This window comes from Ruditapes philippinarum, unplaced genomic scaffold, assembly GCF_026571515.1.
Source record: "Ruditapes philippinarum isolate M1 unplaced genomic scaffold, ASM2657151v2 ctg2367_1_1_1_1, whole genome shotgun sequence".
Classification (NCBI taxonomy): domain Eukaryota; kingdom Metazoa; phylum Mollusca; class Bivalvia; order Venerida; family Veneridae; genus Ruditapes; species Ruditapes philippinarum.
Genome location: NW_026863802.1, coordinates 23,133 through 46,606, shown reverse-complemented (window position 1 = coordinate 46,606; position 23,474 = coordinate 23,133). Strand labels below are relative to the sequence as shown.

The following is a 23,474-nucleotide window of genomic DNA, read 5'->3' as shown; positions in this document are numbered from 1 at the left end:
ACATTTTCAACAGAAAGGTCCCCAAACTATTATACAATAATGGTAAATGGCACTTTTCTTGTTTCAAGAAAATTGATTAGTGTCTGTTCCACTTAATATAACTACTGTGAAAACAACATACTTCATCATTAGCTTGTATTTGAGGATCTTCCTGCTGAAAATATGTCAGGGTTAAATCGTATACATATACAAGCACAGTGCGTTAACTGGAGTGCAGGTATTAGTAACCCGCACGCCAGATAATGCCTATTAATTGGCTCATATATTGCAGGGGCTTTACTTATTTGGACGGCAAAGAAAGGAAAAGCGATAGAAATATCATATTCAGATGTTCCTTCATTGGTTACTTTTTTCTGGATTTTCATGGTTGTGTTTTAATTTTTGCATATGATACAAATGAGAAAGAACATCAAAACACTCAGCAATCTGATTTACTCTACAAATCAGATAGCCTCATGTGTCGATGCTCGATCTATTACTTCTACCGTTAAAGGGGATGACCATCCATTTTATCTATTCTAAAATAGTTTTTGGACAAGTTAAATGCCAAATAATGTTTCAACTGTTTATGCTTTTTTATTGAAATCCGAGTATGTACTTGGTTTAAAAAGATATGATTAAAAAAGAGGAATTCATGAACTTTACAATAAATATACATTGTGATATAGTGACTAATAATAGTGGATAGTTTAATTAATACAACAATGTCTCTATTTTCATTTTTTTTCAGAATGAATCCTTGTAATCAGTTATATTATGTTATATATTATGTCCATCCGATGGTTTAAAGTGGGTAAACAGATAAAAGTCAAAATAAGTCAACATTTGTCAAAATAAGTTTACATTTAGCAATAAACCCTTTCAGTTTTATAACTTATTTCGCATAGAAATAACTCACATGGACCAAGAACATTTTGTAAATATCCGTCGGAAAGTACCTGTAACGTTCAATGGGTCTTTTAGTTATCACAAACATATTCCAATACAAGTAAAATGGTTTCCTGCGGGGAATATTTTTGATGATATAAAGATATTTCATTTAACTATCTGAACAACATTGTTTGGGTGGGTGGATAAATAAACGTTTGTCTCAGGAATATAGTTGACAATAATCGATCAATATAGAAGAAGGTCTTTGGGAACCGGTGACCGTTAATGACCGGAGAAGGTCGAACATAAAGCAATTATTTCTTGTTAAGAAAATTATTAAATAGGCCTACCATTTTTGAATAACTCCGAGCAAAAAAAAAGCAAACACACAAGTTTTCGCAGAAAACATCTCTATTTATTATGGCAGATGCCACTACGAAAATTTTAATTTTGTAGATTTTCAGTATAAACAATTTATTGTTTGTAACATTTTGAGATACATATTAAAGAAACATTGATAATTTTCAAACACATCATTCAAGTTTTCCCCCCTTAAACGGTATTATAATTATAGAAAATTAAAAATATCACGTAATAGTTTTTTGTTCTTAATTAGGTGTAATTCTGACTTATTCCCTAGAGGATTATCCGTAACGTACCGGCAAACGGTATTTAGCCAGGTTTTCGAAAAGGTCAATTAACCAATCATGTACGGTTTACAGATCACATGCTCCTCCATGTACCGAAAACAGGTCACGTGCTCCTCCATGCCTCAAAAGTTAAACGCGTACCAATACCCCGAGGTCTCCAGACCGCAGGGAATAACACCGTCAATTATCGTTTTAACAGTCTCACACTGCCAATGAAAAAATGACCATAACGTCACTTTAAGATACAAACTTCTACAGGACAGTCTTATAGTTTGCCACAAGTATAGAAACACCAAACTATATTCTTCAGGCTTAATATTTTACTATTTCTAATTTTAAGATATACCAAACAGTGGCCCCTTTGCTTTGCTACACAGTAGTTACGTGCTTTTTTGTATAGTCACATGAAGATTGTGAAGCGTAGCCAATCAAACCACTGTGAACATTTTGAATACATGTATACGTGTATAGTTCTTTATTTCAGCGAGAGCTTATACATTAACACAATTAGAATTGAAACGGATATTCTTGTTGAAGTGAATTTCCGAAAATATTACGATAATATTGCGCAACAGGTTAATCCATGTACGTATACATATTTGCGTTTCAAAACTGAAGTTATAATAGAATTACCATTTTGAGTAAAACAAAAATCTTTCTTTATAATAACAGTGTAGAATAGCAAGCTAGATACTGATTTTATTCAGCAAAATATCAATCATATCTTTTTTTTCAAAAATGAGTAATCTGCACTTTGTTAATGTCATCCATGATGTTTCTAATCTCATCCCAGTTGACCTTTAAAGATGGCACTTGTTTGCACGCTTTCAAAAGTGTTTGAAAGGTTGCTTGATCACCCGATTTTCGGCTCCAAATTCGAAACATTTCAAAGATCTTCATCGGCGTGGTGCGATAGTCCTCTTTAAGATGATCGATTTTTGTTGCTTGAACACCTAACTCTACTCCCAATAATTCCCAATTATCACTGAATGCTAATTGTGAAAGTCGACTTAATACTTTTTCTGAAAGTTCTATTACGGGTATATCATATGATTCAATGCGTTCAGGAAGAAACCATTCCGAAACTGCCTCTTGTACTTTGAAAGTGTGGTTTTCATAATCTTCACAGGGTACCTCTGATCTCGTTTTCAAGTCAGACATATTCATTAACTTGCTCTTTTCTTTACCATGGGATGCATGATTGCATCTACACATAACTGTAAACGTTTTTGAAACATTGTCGATGCCCCTTCGCCGCTGTGATTGATTGAAAACAGACTCAGCTAATCTCCGAAACTCGTCTCCTTGTCCCTCAGTAATTTCACCACTCCGAGCGACGAACATTAATTCTATTGTCTGTTCGGACAAAACTTCTTCAATTAATCCAACGAGATTGCTGCCAATTCTAAAGACTCCAAGATTTTTGAATAGCAAATGTTTCTTCCGAAAAATTACAACCGACCAAGTGCACATGCCCAATGAAGTTGCTATTAATCGATCATATTCAGCTTTTGTAACTGAAGAGTCTTGAAATTGGTAGACTAGTCGAACTAATGTCCTTCTTTTACCATTCAGGAAATCGTCAATGACATTTTGAGAGCTGTGATCCTTTAAAAGACTTGGCACAATATACCAGCCAAGTCCTGTAGATGTGCAGTTCTTCTCGTCATACTCTAATGCTTCGGCAATGACACAATGCTTCTTTAGAATTTCAAGGAGAACGTTACGCCACTTCATGAAATCCATTTTATCATTTTTCCTCCATTGTTGATCAATTAATTTAGATTCTAAAATTCCCTTGCTTGTAAGTTTATTCCATAAGGGCCGATACGTGGAGTCCTTTGTACAAAAATTCTGTGATGTGATAATACATTTAAAAGCATCTACCAGGTACTGGGGGTCTAAAACTACATAGTTTGAAATGCTTCCTTCGTCGAAAAATACCAACGTGCCTCTAGCATGGTGATATTGCAAAAAAAGTGTTACTCCTTCCTTGTTACCGACTGGAAATTCATTTTTTGCATCTTCTTTCATCACTTCCTCAAAAGTTATGATTTTCTGTTTTTGAAGCTTGTACAATGATTTTTCTAAATGTATCCACTTTGCTGGGATGGGGTTCTTAAATTCATCTCGCCTTGCAATTTTTAAAAGTTCTTTCTTCAAATCTTTAATTCCTTTATCGTCTTCATTCGTGTTATCAATTGCAAAGTCCTCAAACTGAATGTGATTCTGAACATCAGTATCATCAAACAGCTCTCTGACTTTTCCGAATTGTACATTAGCAGCCTCTTGCTTTTCTTCATCAGTCCCACGTAACTGATCTTTATGAGTTCCTACCAAAATTACAGGCGGATGAGAGGCATCTCTTGACCCTACAAATGAATGGATAGAATTCATCCAGAATTTTAAGAAATATTCCATAGTTCTATCACCTGTTTCAGAAGGAAATTTCTCGTCCTTGACAATATCGTCCAAACCGCATGAAAGATCAAACACGAGTAAATAAATTGCCCTTGCACTATGAAACAATGTATGCGTTGCATAAAAAATATACTGGCCGCCAAAGTCCCATAATGACAACTCGTCTGTGAAATCTGATCTCAGGGACAATTTACCAGATTTAATTTCTTGTAAAAATGATTTCAGCTCCTCACTTGATTCAATGTCAATCTTGTCGCCTCTAAATACATCATCATTTTCCTCATCATGATCAATATTCTCGTAGTGTTTGTCATCACTGACACTCTCTCGTTCTTTTGCTTCAATAGACTTGGCAATAGAGATAATTCGGCTGAGAAAATCACGATCATCCTTGAAGAAACTTCCTTTTTCATAAACAATTGAGCCATCTACAGAATGTTTTAGATGATACTGACTGATGTCAATGCCATTTGTCATTTCAACATCGTCTATAGACTCGCCGATCAGCCTTCGTACGAGAGAAGTCTTTCCCTGACAAAAGTTCCCAACTACGTTTACCCGAAGAGAGTGATCTAGTTCCATGCCCTCCTGAAGTGCTTTCTTATAAAGGTTTATTGTAAATGGATCATCCGAGAAATCTTGTGGAACTGAAAGTTATTTTTTAAAAAAAACCAATGATGTACACGCATTTGATAATTCAATATTGCTATTTAATTCATAATCTGTAGGACAAATGCAATGTTATTCATATATTTAAATTTTTAATCGTATTGTGCTTTAATTTTGAATAAAGACAAGTAAATGGTATACCTTGCATTATTTCGGAACTGCCATATCCATTGTCACCTAATCTTCTTTCTCCCTGAAGCTATGTTATAGAAACAAATAATAATAATTTAAAGCAAACACACAAACAAAACACATCAAACAAATTTTATCATAGGAAAGCATGAAGATACATAGACAAATACCGGTGCCATATACATTACCAATAAATATGATTTAAATTTGATAACAAAAAATGAGTTTTAGATGTTTAATCTTTATTCACATTTTTATTTTAACCTATGTATCTTTCACTAAAATACCAAACTTTGACGGGCTTATCTGTTAAAGATGCAAAGCATAATGAAATAACTATGGCTTGAACACTAGTAAAAAGGTTAATCAAACTTAAGTCTTTCTTTTTCTGCTCTACATCTTTATCAACGGATTTATTGCATTGTTAATGCTAGTAAATGTTGTAACCATCCTAGCAAGTCCCACAAGAAGCAAGCTAATTCCATTATAAAATGGTCACCAAGTCTTACACAATCGTGCTGTAAACAGTAAACGTAAACAATCAAATCGTTAACATATATTTCAGTTGTTTGGAAGATAAAGATTCGTAAATATTTTTACTTACAATAAGTTGTTCTTGTTGAGCATCCTAAAAGAAAAATGGCCAACTGTTCATGTAGTTTTATTTTGAATCGTGGTTAAAAACCAAGTGACAGAACTACATTTTTATTTCACAAATACATGCTACTACAGCCAGAGATTTGTAATTTAAAAATTTACTTATCTTCGTAGATCTATTTACAAATTACTTTGCAAAACTAACTACAAAATGGTTTACAAAATTCTTCTTCATACAAAGCCCTAAAAATATATACTTAATCAAATAATTTGCTTTTATTCCTGCAGTATAATATTCGTTACATATTATTGGTTTAATCATATTTTATTGCTTAATAATTTGTACTTGTAACATAAATTCATCATTAAATAGAAAACAAAAATCAAATAATATTGAAAAGGAAAAAAATGTATTTTCACAGTTTGAAACAAATACGTTTGGCCGAAGTTTTACAAACATTAATGAAGGTCCTTTCAAGACAAAACTTAGTATCAAAATGTTAGCAAACTTGTTTGAGTAGTAAGTGTGCAAGAAAGACCAAGACACAAAGAAAATATACAAGTTTTAACAACAGTTTGAGTAGAAATACAACGCGTTCTTTAAGAATATTTATCAAATATTTAGTATAAATTATGTATGTAAATATTTTATAGAAAAAAACTGAACGAAAATAATGAGATAAAATATAAACTACAAGCGACATGAAGAAAAAAAAATAAATAAGAAATAATCCTTTTGTTCACCTTTCCCTACCCAAACTGTTTCAAAATAATTTTTTCTACCTTTCAATTGGTACAGTACTTGCAAATAAAAAAATAGTGGTATTAATTTAATATATTAAGTTCGAGCTTAGTTATTTTGATTTCCATTAAAACGACAAGATGTCTTAATGTTGTTTTCTAATGTGCCCAAACGTGATACCATTGACCTCGGGCGACAAGTTTTCAAATCTTTACACTTTACACATGATATGGGCGTGCATTATTAAATAGCTTTTAGCACTGTTGTTTGAAGAAGAAAAAATGATGTGCATCTTCTATTATATATCTACACTTGTGATCATCGCGTCAGTGGTTATACGGATTATTAAATGATAATCTTCGTTATATAGGCTTTAGATAGTATTATCTGTTATATTCTATGATAATTAAAACCCCAGTTAACATGAAAAAAGAAGATACGACACATAATACTCACATTTAATGTTTTTAGTAACTCTTCTTTCTGAAATAGGAAAAAATAAAAAGAAAACATAAAAACAGTATTTCCACGTTTATATGAACATCTTGATTCAAGACCAGTTCATGTATAACTAATGTTTTTAGATAAATCCTCACAGTTAATTTTGAAACATACTATATAGTGTGTATTTTTTTCCTATTTGTACGAATATGAAAATATCCAATACACAATGGAAATTTAAAACTAATAATATATACTCACCACTTGTATATGTTTACGTTTGATGGCTTTTGTCTGAAAAAAAAAAGAATAACATTTCTGTCCATCCTAGTACTAAAGCAGAAGTTACAAAATTCCATGTATGTTTATATTCAAGATATATAGAAGACTAGCAGCATCAGTTATATTCAATTATATATCAAGTTTACGATTCACAATATCGTATATATCAGAAATTCACTGTATATTTAATGAATTAAAGGATTTCGAAGTTTATGCTTTTACTTTATATCTATTGTTAACTACATACCTTTTTCTTTTTCTGAAAAAGAAGCAATTCTAATAGTTATTTGCAACCGAAAATAAACAAAAAATCATATGTGCTGAAATATACTTAAATACCCTAAAGATTGTCCGAACCGGCAAAATTGAAAAAGTTGCAGATTTGATTTGATTGCGAAACTGAAAAGTGCAAGCTACCGTTCACGCCCCGACCACCGACTTAAGATTTTGATTGTAGAAACATCTGCAGATGTGTTCATACGGCCGTTATCATGGAACTTTCAATGTGATACGTAAGTGCTATTCCATGAGAAGCGGAGTATGTTCCCCCAAGTGTAAAAATGCGTGTGCCATAAAAGACGACCTCTTCTACTTTAAAGAATTATAATCCTAAGTAAATTACGAAGAAGTTGCATAACTGATCAAGGAATCTTTTAAAACCAGCTCTGAAATCCGAGTAGTAATATAAAAAATATGTAACATAGAAAAACAACATCAAAAAACAACCCCGAAAAAAGATTTAAAAAAACATGTTTTATATATAAATAATATACATTATTTATATTATATTTGAATGTTTAGAAGACAATATACCTTTTGTTTGTTTGTTTTTGTTGTTTTGTCTTTTTTTGTTGTTGTTTTTTTTAAATCTTTTTTCGGGCTTGTTTTTGTTGTTGTTGTTTCTATGTTACATGTAAAGAACCTTTTTGATACCCTCTTTTCTGATGATATTACATTATGAAAAAGGTATATTGTCTTCTAAGCATGTAATCTCATCAGAAAAGAGGGTATCAAAAAGGTGCTTTACATGTATAACATCTCACTGGCTGACGCATTTCAAAAATTGATTTTTAACAAAAGAAATATATATCATTTGGATATTCTTAAAAGAGCAATATTTCTTTAAAAAAAGGTTGATGCATTTGTATGTGATTTATGATGAATGATAATAGTTTGTTCTAGGAAAAATTATCTTCTACATTAAGATATGTCATATCAAATCATGTATCTCAAACTACCAACAACGTCTATATATAATTATTTCGTGGTGTATTCTCAAGTATACTATCAACATTATTATTTATGGTATTATAGACCTTCTATTATGGACTTATTTACTGAACATTTTCATACTTGAGTTACCTAAAATAACATTTGATATTAATTCTTTTGCTAACTTCAATAGGGCATGTAATAACGTTGTCAGCACGCTTGGAAAACCTTTTATTTACCGGTATTATAATACAGAATCTAATTTTAAGGTAAGCTGGGTTCAGACCATTAAGTTATAACTTGAATATAATAGTATTTATTTAGCACATTTGCGTATACATGGGTCGGAAACCAGCAAATAATTTATATTGACTCATGAAAACGTCAGATTCAAGAAAGAACCTCGAGGCCTGGTTTCGGTCTTGAGTATTATACTTTCGAAGAGAATGTGCGACTATATTTCTTGATTCATTTGAATACGGATCAGAGTCTGCGAATCTATGACCTAGCCTTGCTTGTTATGTTGTCTTTAAAATTGAAAATTTAAGTTTTCTTAAAAAAAAAGAAAGTTACGTACCTTGATTTTAGCCTGAAAGAAAATGTATATTTTATCGTTTCAAAATTGAAATAAGTAAAAACATCGTAAAACGTAAAAGTAAAGGTGCCTAATTGCACAGATCAATCTCGAAGGAAAATTGTATGCTCAGCTGATCTTATATTAAAACAACTGTCCCCTACATAACGGTAGCCTTTTCACATATTGATGATCTGTTTAAATCGCTCTTGAACCTCCTTTCAAAATATGAATGAAAAAGGGAAAAATATTTTATTGAAAATTATCCGTTTTAAAAGGAAATGCTTGTTTTTTAAAGATGAAAGAATGTCGAGCATGTTTTTTTTAAATGAAAGAATGTCGTGCCACACAGAACATTTTCAATATTATTTTTCGATATTTTTATCATTTTTTGAAATACATGCATGCTCTTACAACCGATATTTTTATTGAAATGATTAACCTTTTATCCAGACTTGTTTTGGTCTATTTGTCTACAACTTATGTGGCATGAGCTCTCATTTAAACCGATAACTATCTGTAGAAGAGCTACCATTTAGTAGGGGTACATTAGCTTAATGTGTCGATTTCGATCATATTCAATTCTACAAACTAATATAATACAGTTTACAGCATGTATACACAACCCTAAGGCTGGAGCGCTTATAAGCGTCGTCTACAATAAAATATATTGTATTCAAATATTTCCAGAATAACAAAGGTAGTAATATAAAGCAAACTTTTTAACAACGACTCGCTATATAATCAGCAAATTACTCTTACACTATCCTAATATATCCAAGGTTTTTACAAAATTAATACAGGTACTGTCAATTTGACTTCCTTTACGTAAACTTACATTTTCATGTCCCCATGCATCTTGGAAGTCTGTCTAAAAAGGAGCAATTAATTTGAAAACATTAATTTCAAGAAACATTTTTAGTCACATTTATTGATATAAATGACATATATTTTCACCTCAATAATAGAACATGTCATGAATACAATTTTTATGTAATGATATTTTACTGTTATTACACTTTAAATAGGACGAACTTTTTTATCAAATATATTGGCGATATAGACAGCTTTCCTTGTCTTATACAAAAGGAAAACTAGAACTGTGTCCAAAGGACAAGGATGCCCCCACTGACAACATATATATGGTATATAGTGAAAAAATCAACAAAGGGCCATAATTCTGTTAAATTTGGTCGCAGCGAAAATTCCTTCCTTTACTACCATCTACACATTAAGGTTGTTCATCCCTGGAAGTTTAAGCAAAATCTGCCATCCGGTTTAAGAGGAGTTGCGTTCACAAAATTTCTATATGTATATAGTTAAAAAATCAATAAAGGGCCATAATTCTGTTAAATTTGGTCGCAGCGAAAATTCCTTCCTTTACTACCATCTACACATTAAGGTTGTTCATCCCTGAGAGGTTTAAGCAAAATCTGCCATCCGGTTTAAGAGGAGTTGCGTTCACAAAATTTCTATATGTATATAGTTAAAAAATCAATAAAGGGCCATAATTCTGTTAAATTTGGTCGCAGCAAAAATTCCTTCCTTTACCGCCATCTACACATTAAGGTTGTTCATCCCTGGAAGTTTAAGCAAAATCTGCCATCCGATTTTAGAGGAGTTGCGTTCACAAATTTCTACATAGTATATAGTGAAAAAATCAACAAAGGGCCATAATTCTGTTAAATTTGGTCGCAGCGAAAATGCCTTCCATTACTACCATCTACACATTAAGGTTGTTCATCCCTGGAAGTTTATGCAAAATCTGCCATCAGGTTTAAGAGGAGTTGCGTTCACAAGATTTCGGGACGGACGGACAGACGGACGGACAAGTGCAACGCTATATGCCCCCACTTTGTGGGGGCATAAAAATAACAATTATATATATATATATTTAAATTTTATATTTACCCCGCTGCTAAGTCGAGGCGGCTTTCTCTGAAAAGTTAATGACAAAACAATTGCGCTGAGAATATATTGCATCAATCACAATGATTTTTGACAATCATGTATTAGCTGAATGTTTCGACAATCGTATATTCTCTGCTTTTTTTATCACACTTCGGATATGAAGAATAACAGGGATGCCCGATTAAGCTGTGGATTATCCAATTTGCGTATTTTAGTACACCATTTGAACAAAGTCCGCAAAACAATAGCTAACGGAGATCTTCAAAACTAAGATAGCCTACAAGTTACATTGAACTGTGATTGACAAATTTGAATGAGTTAATTCAAAACAAAGTTAAGATACAAAAGATATAAAATGCCACGAACCATTACTGAAATCATATTGTGACATTGAAGTTAAAAAAATGTAGAAAGGGGAAAAAAAGTTCAAACTCATGTTCCGTTAAAATTGACAGAGGTGCGGATATTCGAAAAAACAAAACAAAAAACCCCCAAAAAACAACAACCATAGATACTTGTATAAGTAAATAAACTAAAATATATATTGTTTTGAGTATATTTATAATGTAAATGTAACAAGATTGCCGTGCCTTCAGAATCATGCTCCAGGATATAACATGACTCGGAACAAACAAACTGTGTTATGATGATAGAAAGCAATAAAACAGTTCTAATATTGGCATTTTTTAGCAGATGTTTAAATAACGACAGTATATATGACACGAATTGAAAAAAGGGGAAACATATGCTGAAAACTAAAAAGTAAAAAGAAATTCATAACAAAGCCTTCCTAGTGGCAGACCAATTAAAATACACTTTCAGTTTTATTCAAATCCATGCTATTAAATAAAAAAACAGAAAGTGTATGACATCAATGGAAAAAAAGTATCAAGGGATTAAAGAGAAGGCAGATGGAAGTGATGGTTGCTTTGAGTAAAACAACAGGAGGATATTATGAAATAACAACCGTGTTAGGTTGTTCCTATGGGAAAATATACAACGCACACTGCTAAAGAGTCAACAGGGTCAGTAAGTATGCATGTCTCTCCAGATCTTGTCAATAAGAAAAACACCAAAAATGACTAGAATGGAATGACAATTGAAGAGTGCACACGTGCGATTGGTGACAGCTTGAACTCCAGTACCAGAGGTAAGAAAACATTTGTTAAATTAAATCGGTACATGATTCTTAATCATCTAAGGAAGTGTTCTGAGTCAGCAAGAGCAACAGCAAGGACTAAATTAAGTACTCCTGGCCGACCGATTAGCCATCAGACAGTAGTACATTGTCGCCTCAGAGCCTCAGGTTTGTGTGCTCGTTGTCCGAGAAAGGTTGTAAGTCTCACTGCTAGATATCGCCAGACACGCCTAGAATATGCTAGACGGGCTGTTTGGGCGAATGTCCTGTTCGTCGAAGAGACAAGAAAAAGACTCTGACAAGCAGATGGTCGCACGCGTGTTAAAAGACACCTAGGGGAACGAAACAGTGACCCGTGTGTGATTTTAGCAGATCGTTTTGATGGTAACTCGATTATGACCTGGGGAGGAGTCTTTATGCAGATTTAAATCCAATTTAAATATTTGCGGGACTTGTTAAAACGTAGTCTTAGCACGTCGGCAACCCTTCGATGTTCATTATTTTGGCTATGTTAGCCTATTAAAATTTGTAACAAAATCCCACAGAGGTATATCCATGAGAGCCCGTTGCGGGGCTGTAATTGCAGCAAGAGGTGGCTACAAACGGTATTAACAGGGTTGTAGACTAAATCATGTCACATTTTTCCGGGAAGATGTTGAGATGAACCTAGAAGATTTTACTGTTGTCAATAAATTTGTTTTTTAATTGTCATATGTTGTTTTGCATTTCTACCAAACAGTAAGCCTCAAACTTGCATGGAACTAAGTGGCTATTTTTTTTCCTTCAGTAATTGTATGTACAAAATGTATATACATGTATACATATAGTAGTACTACACAGTAGTGTAAGTACCATCTATCCAACAGTTTTTATGACATTATATTTTACAGAGATAAAAAAGTTTGTAAAAAGGCGCTGTAAAATTTTAACGAGTGACTGTAATATTTCAACAAATTATACGTATGATTTATTATAACTCTAGTTATATTACAGTTATTCTTTATAAGTTTCACCAGTTACTTCCAAATTTACTTAATGTGAAACGTATAATTATTTAAACTAAAAGTAATACAATTATTATGTAATTTATGCTTATAATTAACTTTTTAAGATAACAATTGCTTACCGTGGTTGTAGAAGACGGCCTTCCTTCTTCTATCTCAGTTCCTACATTTGAAAAAAAACCACACATTTATCACAGAATGAGAGAATTATATATATTTGTTTTTATTAACTTATTACTTAAAGATATTCATAATTTACTCCTACGATCGGATAGGGCAGTCGTTATAGGTCAATAGCTCTGCCATTTCTTGACGTTGAGCCTTCTCCGTTGGTGCTTATGAAAGCATATATATCCTTTCAATAAACAACAAGCGAGGTATTACACAAGCGTAAAATGGCTGCAAAGGATTGGTCAGCAGTGCACTGCATACCCTTACAAGCAAGAACCGAAAGAATGCTACCTAGACGAATGTCTGTTTTGATCTGCGCAGTTGTTGAAATTAAAGGGAAGCATTACGACCGTACTAGTAATACTCGTTTTATACTGTGACAAGACGGGTACGACAGTGCCGTGTGTCACCATGTATCTCATTTATATATAGACAGTGCTGACACGCTCGTAAAAGTTTATCATAATGCCTTGGACATTAATTGATTATATCCATAAAAAACGATATCTAAACTTTTAATTAGCAAACGACCAAACAATAAAACATCAAATTTAAGCATAAATATAGTATATAAGACATTAAAGGCATCAGACCGGTTACCAAATCTAACCAAAGTAAAAAAAATAACCACAGGTGTGACCTCGCCTTACTATATAAAAGGCGTCTTTTAAATTTATTGAAGCCAGAACTATGTCCGCACCGAACTATCCTAATCTCAAAAGAAAAAATACAAAACATCAAAAGATATATATACATTCAAATTTCCCCAAAACGAACTTTGTTCCTATTTTATAATAGTAAACAAATTGATAGATTGAAAAATCAGATGTTTTATTACAATGCAATGCAACAGCTCTTACAACGCTACATTTTGTCCAAATGCGAAACAGTTCCCCAGACAACGTGTTTACTTTTAGCCTGGTTTCATGATGTTAAATCTAGGTAAACTGCAGACAGTTGCACAGTCCATTATTTGTATACGGAGATAAGAAAACATTGTCTTTCCATTTGAAGAAAATGAGAAAAAAATGTTTTGCAACGAAGCAACAAATTTAAAATTGGTCCTGAAGTGTAAAGCCTATGTATGTGAATGTTTTTATGTTCTTACGTTTTTATTGGCAACTCGCAAAATAAATCATGTTATTCAGTAGTAAATCATGCGTCTAATTCAAGCAGCCGAATGAAACAAAACAAATTCTAACCAAGATTGTTTTTAATGCCGCAATATAAAGCAACCGAAACGTTTTTTTTGTTCTTTTTAAGTCGCCACTATTTCGGCTAGAACATGAAATCGCCTGTCGCCTAAAGTAAAAGTATAGGGTTCACCCACTCCCTGTCCCCCAAACCATAACCGTTAACAGTTCATTTAGGACTGTACAATAGTATCAAAACAATACCTGCTAATCTTTCATGATGTCTTATGTTCAACGGCGCTTCAAAAAGATCCACCACGGTTGACAAACATTCTGTTGTTTTGTTCAGCAATCCCGATTTCTGTTCTATGTTCTGTAAAATGGAGACTTAATATCTATTTATAAGTAATTATATCTTAAAAATAAGAAATTACTTATCTTCTGTTTAAATACATTTGAAACAAAATGCCTCATAGATTGAGAACATTGTCAATGTCAAAATTGAAATAAGTAGTTTATTCAAGTCCTGTATTTATTAAATAAAATCTTTATTACGTAAAGACACATTGTTACCCTCATAGAAACATTTCATGTCGAAATATTTATTAGATTAATCGTTTGTTGATAATTTACAATAATAACGAGGTTCCATTGTAACTGGCATAATGCAAGGCACTGTCAACCAACACGTAATTCAAATCGACAACTTAAGAATTGGAAAGTCCTTTGATCAAAAATAAATCAAATGGCTGCAAACTTATTATTTTCAGTCACATATTAAATTGCCAAAGGATTCGATGAAGATCATATTGATTAGTCACAGATATTCCTTATAAATTTTGTACAATTATGTCTTTCCATTTGCGTTTTAAAAAAGTTTTTATGGCTTTGTCATTTAGAGGTATCATCATTTAGCTGTAAATTGTTATGAGTTATAGGTACAGGTACGAGAGCTGTAAATATTCATGACTCCGTAGTCATTTAGTTAAGTTTGCAACCAATTTTCTCGCTTGAACCAAGTGTGCAACCACTTCACGTCCTGTCCCCTGCTACAGTAACTGTCTGTAACATGCACAATGTGCCGCTTATTGAAGAATACAGATTTTGTGTTAAGGGTTAATTAAGCTATTTACAGTTACTAACATACTTTCAGTAACTGACGACAATGATAGTGCGTGTTTTGTATTACGATGTACACACAGATACAAATTTTATACATTAAAGTATGAGGACATGTCATAATTAAAAAACAACTTTGCAAAACTACTTATAAATATTGTTGTTTTCCTTTTCAAAATAATAAGAGATAAAACAGGGAATAGATCCGCTTGCTATATGCTTTTAGATAAACATATTAATTAGAGTGTATATATCAAAACTACTCAAGCAGAATGAATATGGGTATAAGTGACCAAAAGTCTATGTAGGGAATCATATTGTATTGAAATAAAAGTAACATTGCAATAAAGTAAATCATTTTGCAACATTATGACAAATATGTCATGATGTAATTTTCGAACGGTATTCATGCCACTCAAGCGAAACGTCACGTATAATTTTTTATTTTTTTTGCACGAGAAATTGCCACGTCTTTCATTTGTACTTTTACACAATTATGTTCGTAAGTGACCTTGTCAATAAGAAAAACACCAAAAATGACTAGCATGACAATTGAAGAGTGCACACGTGCGATTGGAATGGTGACAGCTTGAGCTCTAGTACCAGAGGTAAGAAACCATTTGTTAAATTAAATCGGTACATGATTCTTAATCATCTAAGAAAGTGTTCTGAGCCAGCTAGAGCAACAGCAAGGACTAAATTAGATACTCATGGCCGACCGATTAGCCCTCAGACAGTACATTGTCGTCTCAGAGCCACAGGTGTGCGTGCCCGTCGTCCGAGAAAGGTTGTAAGTCTCACTGCTAGATATCGCCAGACACGCCTAGAATATGCTAGACGGGCTGTTTGGGCGAATGTCCTGTTCGTCGAAGAGACAAGAAAAAGACTCTGACAAGCAGATGGGCGCACGCGTGTTAATAGACACCTAGGGGAATGCAACAGTGACCCGTGTGTGATTTTAGCAGATCGTTTTGATGGTGACTCGATTATGACCTGGGGAAGTGTCTATATGCAGATTTAAATTCAATTGAAATATTTGCGGGACTTGTTAAAACGTAAAGTCTAAGCACGTCGGCAACCCTTCGATTTACATTACTCTGGCTATGTTAGCCTATCAAATATGTAACCAAATCCCACAGAGGTATATCCAAAGATATATCATATCCATGAGAGCCCATTGCGGGGCTGTAATTGCAGCAAGAGGTGGCTTCAAACGGTATTAACAGGGTTGTAGACTAAATAATGTCACTTTTTTCGGGAAGTTGTTTAGATGAACCTAGAAGATTTTACTGTTGTCAATAAATTATTTTTAAATCATCATACATTTGTATGTTGTTTTGCATTTCTACCAAACAGTAAGCCTCAAACTTGCATAGAACTAAGTGGTTATTTTTTTCCTTTAGTAATTGTATGTACAAAATGTATATACATGTATACATATAGTACATGTAGTACTACACAGTAGTACAAGTAACATCTATCCAACAGTTTTTATGACATTATATTTTACAGAGATAAAAAAGTTTGTAAAAAGGGGCTGTAAAATTTTAATGAGTGAATGTAACATTTTAGCATTTTATTATAATTGTAGTTATATTACAGTTATTCTTTATAAGTTTCACCAGTTACTTCCAAATTTACTTAATGTGATAAGTATACAATGTAATTATTTAAACTAAAAGTAATACAATTATTATGTAATTCATGCTTATAATTAACTTTTTAAGATAACAATTGCTTACCGTGGTTGTAGAAGACGGCCTTCCTTCCTCTATCTCAGTTTCTGCATTTGAAAAAAAACCACACATTTATCAGAGTGATAGAATTATATTAATTTGTTTGTATTAACTTATTACTTTAATATATTCATAATTTACTCCTACGATAGGATAGGACAGTCGTTAGATGTCAATAGCTCTGCCATTTCTTGACATTGAGCCTTCTCCGTTGGTGCTTATGAAAGCATATATATCCTTTCAATAAACAACCAGCGAGGTATTACGCAAGTGTAAAATGGCTGCAAAGGATTGGTCAGCAGTGCACTGCATACCTTTACAAGAAAGAACCGAAAAAAATGCTACCTAGACGAATGTCTGTTTTGATCTGCGTAGTTGTTGAAATTAAAGGGGAAGCGTTACGATCGTACTAGTAATACTCGTTTTATACTGTGACAAGACGGGTACGATAGTGCCGTGATTCCGACACCATGTGTCTCATTAGTGCTGACTCGCTCGTAAAAGTTTATCATAATGCCTTGGACATTAATTGATTATATCCTAATAAACAATATCTAATCAAATTTGAGCATAAATATAGTATTTAAGACATTAAAGGCATCAGACCCGTTACCAAATCTAACCAAAATAAAAAATAACCACAGTTGTTACCTCGCCTTACTATATAAAAGGCGTCTTTAAAATTTATTGAAGCCAGAACTTTGTCCGCACCGAACTATCCTAATCTCAAAAGAAAAAATACAAAACTTTAAAAGATATATATACATTCAAATTTCCCTAAAACGAACTTCGTTCCTAGTAGTAAACAAATTGATAGATTGAAAAAATCAGATGTTTTATTACAATGCAATGCAACAGCTCTTACACCGCTCCATTTGGTCCAAATGCGAAACAGTTCCCCAGACAACGTGTTTACTTTTAGCCTGGTTCCATGATGTTAAATCTAGGTAAACTACAGACAGTTGCACAGTCCATTATTTGTATACGGAGATTAGAAAACATTGTCTTTCCATTTGAAAAAATTGAAGAAAAAAATGTTTTGCAACGAAGCAAGAAATTTAAAATTGGTCCTGAAGTATAAAGCCGATGTATGTGAATGTTGTTATGTTCTTGTGTTTTTATTGGCAACTCGCAAAATAAATTATGTCATTCAGTAGTAAATCATGCGTCTTATTCAAATCCTATAAGACTCGGCTGCTGTGCAGCCGAATGTAACAAAACAAATTCTTACCAAGATTGTTTTTTAATGCCGCAACATAAACCAGCCGAAAGGTATTTTCTTTCTAATGCCGCCACTATTTCGGCTAGAACATGAAAACACCTGTCGCATAAAGTAAAAATCCATACGGTTCATCCACTCCCTGTCTCACAAACCCCAACCGTAAACAGTTCATTTATGACTGTACAGTAGTATTAAAACATTACCTGCTAATCTTTCATGATGTCTTATGTTCAACGGCGCTTCAAAAACATCTACCACGGTTGGCAAACATTCTGTTGTTTTGTTCAGCAATCCCGATTTCTGTTCTGTAATGTTCTGTAAAATGGAGACTTTCTATTTATAAGTAACTATATCTTATAAATAAGAAATTACTTATCTTCTGTTTAAATACATTTGAAACAAAATGCCCCATAGATTGAGAACAGTGTCAAAGTAAAAATTAAAATAAGTAGTTTATTCAAGTCCTGTATTTATTAAATAAAATCTTTATAACGTAAAGACACATTGTTACCCTCGATGAAACATTTCATTTCGAAATATTTATTAGATTAATCGTTTGTTGATAATTTACAGTAATACCGAGGTTCAATTGTAATTGGCATAATGCAAGACACTGCCAACCAACACGTAATTCAAATCTACAATTTAAGAATTGGAAAGACATTTGATAAAAAATAAATCAAAAAGCCGAAATAGATATCATTTGATTTTGTGTAAAATAATACGGTTGTCTGGGTCTCTTTAAGTGTATAATACGTTTTTACCCCTCACTTGTTCCAGATCAGCTGTTTGGTTTGTGAAACATTGAATGGTTAATATTTTGATCAAATGAACAATCCATATGTTGTAGATTAAAAATAGCCGTTGACCTGAGTATGGTGGCTGGTTAACGCCATAACGTATTGCAATTTTGACGCCAGAAATACGAAAATATAAAAACAAAGATGCGAGAAAGTAGTCGCATTTTTGCAGCTAAAATGCTTAAGGACGACAAAAGAAGGACGATTAAATAACATAGAATCGTGTCTTTTAAATGTCTAAAATGTCGTGTATTTGCAAAATTGCACAAAAAAAATCAACTTTGTCATGTTTTCGTATTTTCGCAATGCTGCATTGTCGCAGCGCAAAGCTGTATTGCAGTGTCGCATATTTAATGTATCCTTTTTTCATATTTGTACGAATATAAATATATCAGCATTTATTGAAACATTTAAACTAATAATATATACTCACTACAGGTAAATGTTTAGATCTACGTTTGATGACTTTTGTCTGAAAAAAAAAGAATAAAATGTTCTGTCCATCCTAGTACCAAGTAATACAATTCCACATATATTTATATTCAGGATATATAGAAGCCTAGCAGTATTTGTTATATTCAATAATATATCAAATTAACGATTCAAAATATATGAAACAAAAATATATTTAATGAATTATAGGATTTCGAAGTTACTTTTAATTTTTATCTCTTGTAAACTACCTACCTTTTTCTTTTCCTGAAAAGAAGCAATTCTCATAGTTATTTACAACGAAAAATGAAAAACAAATAAAAAACAAATAAAATCATATTTGTAAATATATGGTATAAAAATATTGTGGAATATCCTAAAGATCTCCAAACCGGCAAAATAAAAAATGTTGCAGAGTCGGTTTGATTGAAGCTGTTCATGGGTAAGCTACCGTCCACGCACACAAACACCGGCTCAATATGTTGAATTTAGAAACATGTGCAGATGAGTCCATAAGGCGGTTATCATTGAACATTCAAACCAAGGGCGAAACTAAATAAAATGAAATTTTGAGAGGGTATCAAAGGTTATGAAGTATGCATATTACAGACAAACTGTCAAAAGACAAATTAGGCAACATATCCTAAGAGTAATTTAACGTGATTAAATTAAGAATACTGGAACCACCAAACTAGAGAAAACGCCAAATAGGGAAAACTAAAAGTACCCCAAACACAAGTGAACGATCTTCATGGATCGGAAATATGATTGTATGCATGGGACAACTTTATACGACTTCCACAAAAAATGATGGTGTGGCAATGGAATATAGAATAATAATTTATACTGACCTCGGTAGAAAACTTGAATCATACCGAAAAGATCCATGATGTCAGTTATTTATACATGGAACTATTAAACTTTTTTCCTGTTTGAAAGACGGCCTCTGTTACTTACAGCAATTATTATCCAAGATAAATTGTGAAAAAAGTTATATTGTCTTCTACATATTCAAAATGTAATATCATCAGCAAAGACTGTATCAAAAAGGTGCTTTACATGTATAACATCTGTCTGGTTTTGCATGAAATGGGGTTGATCTACAATGGGGACATTTCCAAAAGCATTTCACATATTGATTAAAACAATAGAAATATATCATTTGGATATTCTTATAAGAAGAATATTTCTTTTAAAAAAATGTTGATGAAATTGTATGTGATTTATCATGAACTTTTTATGATGAATTATAATAGTTTGTTCTAGAAACTGGAACTACGCGATTGGGATGTGTCGCCTTGTCAACAGTATAGACGTCAGTTAGGCATTTTCTTCTTAAATATAGGTTATTTATAAACACTGCTCTTGCAATGCACATGCATCTTTAACTTTAGTATCATCTGAACTGATTGTAACATTATTACAGCAGGATTAATAAAACTGTTATATTATCAAAAATAAAAATACCATGCAAAGTTTTATGCTGACATATCAAATGAAGGACTCTGTGATGTGTACACTGCACTTTAGGTCAATGAAAGAAGCTTGCATGCAAAATTTGAAGTCAATCAATCTTTAAGTGACCAAGTTATGCTCTAAAGAAGCCTACTAAGTATGACAATAACACAAAAATCATGAAGTGCATAGTACAACTTATTGTGCACTGCACTTCTTCTCAATGAGATCTATTATATAATGAAGTTTCAAGTCCATAGCTTTTACAGTTTTAACTTTAGGAAAAATGACCCGGACAAAAAGAATTTATGAAAATTAACAAAGGGCTATAACTTACTGGACAGGCCTATTAAGTATGAAAATTAACAAAGGGCAATAACTCAAAACTCATGAAGTGCAGAGAACAAGTTATTGTGCACTGCACTCCTTCTCAATGAGATCCATCATCGTATGAAGTTTCAAGTTTATAAGTTTTAAAGTTAAGGAGAATTTGCCCAACAAAAATAAAGTATGAATATTAACAAAGGGCAATAACAAAATAAAGATATAAAGAGTAACGATTCATGTGCACTGCACTTTGGGACATTACAAAAAAGCATGTATATCAAGTTTGGTGTCAATCCAACCCATAGTGACTGAGTTATGCTCCGGACAATCCCGAGGGGATGCAACCGATACCGCCGTCAAAAGTAACCCCTATATGTTAACTTTTTCAAGGCGACACAAAGCTAGAAATCGTAACAAATGACGAATATCACCGACATGCGCTTGTCAGAAATCGTAATTCTTAGTTTGAAATTTTGCACATAGTGAGAATGCAGTAGTTTATAGACTTTTTGTCAATTGTTTTTGAATTATTTGTCCTACATCAATAAGATAAATTAAAGTTTGGATTTGGAGTTTTTATGACTTCTTTTTAATGCAATAGGTTTTTTTCTCCCTGCAACTTCTGCACTTCTACTCAGTGAGATCTATCTACCTACAAAGTTTTGTGTTGATACCTTTTATAGTTCTCAAGTAATGTCATGGACAAAGTGCTAAGTGTGAAAATGAACAAAAGGCAATATCTCCAAAATAAGGGAAGAACATAAGGGTTACAGTTCTCATGCAATGCACTTTTACTCAGAAAGATCTAACTACCTACATAGTTTCAAGTTGATACCTTTTATAGTTTTCAAGTTATGTGTCGGACAAAATTCAAAATGTAAAAATAAACAAAGTGCAATAACTCCAAAATTTGTGATGGGAGGGTTACGGTTCTTATTAATTGCACATCTACTCCGTGAGATCTATCTACCTACAATGTTTTAAGTTGATACCTTTTACAGTTTTCTGGTTATATCCCGGACAAAGTTAAAAGTGTAAAAATGAACAAAGAGCAAAAACTCCAAAATTAAGGTTCTTACGTACCGTACTTCTACTCATTCAGATCTATCTACCTACAAAATTAGAAGTCGAATTCTACTATACATTCAGATTTATGTCCCGGACAGGTTTTGCAACCGACCGCCCGACCGACTCCCACTTGACTCCAGTATACCCCCAAAAACTTTGTTCGTCGGGTATACCCCCACAAACTTTGTTTGTCGGGAATATCATTATTATCTTATATATTAGATATGTCATATCAAATCATGTATCTCAAACTTTCTAACAACATCTATATACAATAATTTCATGTTTTATTCTCAAAATAGAGAAAAACAGAATCCCTAAAGAAAGTCAAACACGCGTAATTGAAAATATTGCAGGCTCGGTTTGAGTTAGCCTGTTCATGGACGTTACTGGAAAGTGCAAGTTACCGTTTACGCCCATCGAGCACTGGCCAAAGCAGAATTCAACATAACATTTAACACGAAATTGGTAAAGTTGAATTTAGAAACATCAACAGATGTGTTCATGCGGCGGTTATAATGGAACCTTCAATGTGACACAGTAGTGTCATTCCATGAAAAGCGGCGTATGGTCGACAAACAAAAGAATGCTTGTGCCTTAAACGAGACAACAATGGGCAGAACTAAATAAAATGGAATTTTGAAAGGGGATCTGAGTTTATGAGGCCTGCATATCACAGATAAGACGTCAAAAGACAAATTTAAGGTGACAACGGAGTCAATTATCACTCAAAATACCTAAAATGAGATTTTTTGCTTAGTAGATTTATCAACCTTTTCTGAACACATTCGTGATTTAATTTTGGAAGCAGTTAGTCCAAAAAATGTGTTTTTAAACATTTAAAAACGGTACCTATCGCATTTTGATCTGCTATTCGCGTAACCTGTCAATTATCGATAACGCTCCGCCCCCTGTTGAGGCATCAATGAGGGAAATCGGTAGTTCCATATATCCGAGAATTACCGCTCCCTACTACTCGTAACAATACATGTATCGTACAAATACTGTACATCTTTTATGAATATCTCAACGTTATATCGTCTACCTTTTATTTAGCCTTTTTTATAAGTCATCATATCCTAAGAGTGATTATACAGTATTTAACCGCCCAAGTTAAAAAGGACCAATAAGAAGAAACCAACAGCACCACATAACATGTATACTCAATAATAATATGTTGTGCTGAAGATCTTCACGGGTCGAAAATATAACATCATTGATTAAATGTACAGGGAGACTTTTTACAGTCGCCACACGCCACAAATAACACGGATATAATAACTCAAATATACTATCAACATAATTATTTATTATGGACTTATTCCAAATTAACATTTACATACTTTAGTTACCTAAATAACATTTGCT

General features: G+C 32.9%; 2 protein-coding genes across 2 annotated transcripts; both read right to left on the bottom strand.

Moving 5' to 3' along the window:
- Nucleotides 1-990: 990 nt before the first annotated feature.
- LOC132723369 (uncharacterized) lies at nt 991-7,333 on the bottom strand. Its single transcript, XM_060708069.1, has 5 exons — nt 6,784-7,333; nt 6,538-6,564; nt 5,347-5,370; nt 4,752-4,809; nt 991-4,588 (listed from the first exon to the last, which is right to left on the bottom strand). Exons 4-5 carry the CDS (start codon nt 4,756-4,758, stop codon nt 2,253-2,255), a joined length of 2,343 nt encoding a protein of 780 aa, XP_060564052.1. The 5' UTR covers nt 4,759-4,809; nt 5,347-5,370; nt 6,538-6,564; nt 6,784-7,333; the 3' UTR covers nt 991-2,252.
- Nucleotides 7,334-8,860: 1,527 nt separating this feature from the next.
- LOC132723368 (uncharacterized) lies at nt 8,861-17,558 on the bottom strand. The gene is made up of 5 exons (XM_060708068.1): nt 16,809-17,558; nt 14,212-14,320; nt 12,766-12,806; nt 10,502-10,528; nt 8,861-9,461 (listed from the first exon to the last, which is right to left on the bottom strand). The coding sequence occupies exons 1-5, from the start codon at nt 16,872-16,874 to the stop codon at nt 9,354-9,356; spliced, it is 351 nt and encodes a 116-aa protein (XP_060564051.1). The 5' UTR covers nt 16,875-17,558; the 3' UTR covers nt 8,861-9,353.
- Between the last annotated feature and the right edge of the window lie 5,916 nt (nt 17,559-23,474).

What these genes read in the sequence shown, in the direction of transcription:
- LOC132723368 (XM_060708068.1), bottom strand. Translation starts at nt 16,874, where the DNA reads ATGTGTGGTTTTTTTTCAAATGCAGAAACTGAGATAGAGGAAGGAAGG. An exon ending in ACATCATGAAAGATTAGCAG is followed by an intron (nt 12,807 to 14,211) that starts GTATTGTTTTGA and finishes TTTCAAATGTAG; the next exon opens with GAACTGAGATAGAAGAAGGA. An exon ending in GGCCGTCTTCTACAACCACG is followed by an intron (nt 10,529 to 12,765) that starts GTAAGCAATTGT and finishes TTAACTTTTCAG; the next exon opens with AGAAAGCCGCCTCGACTTAG.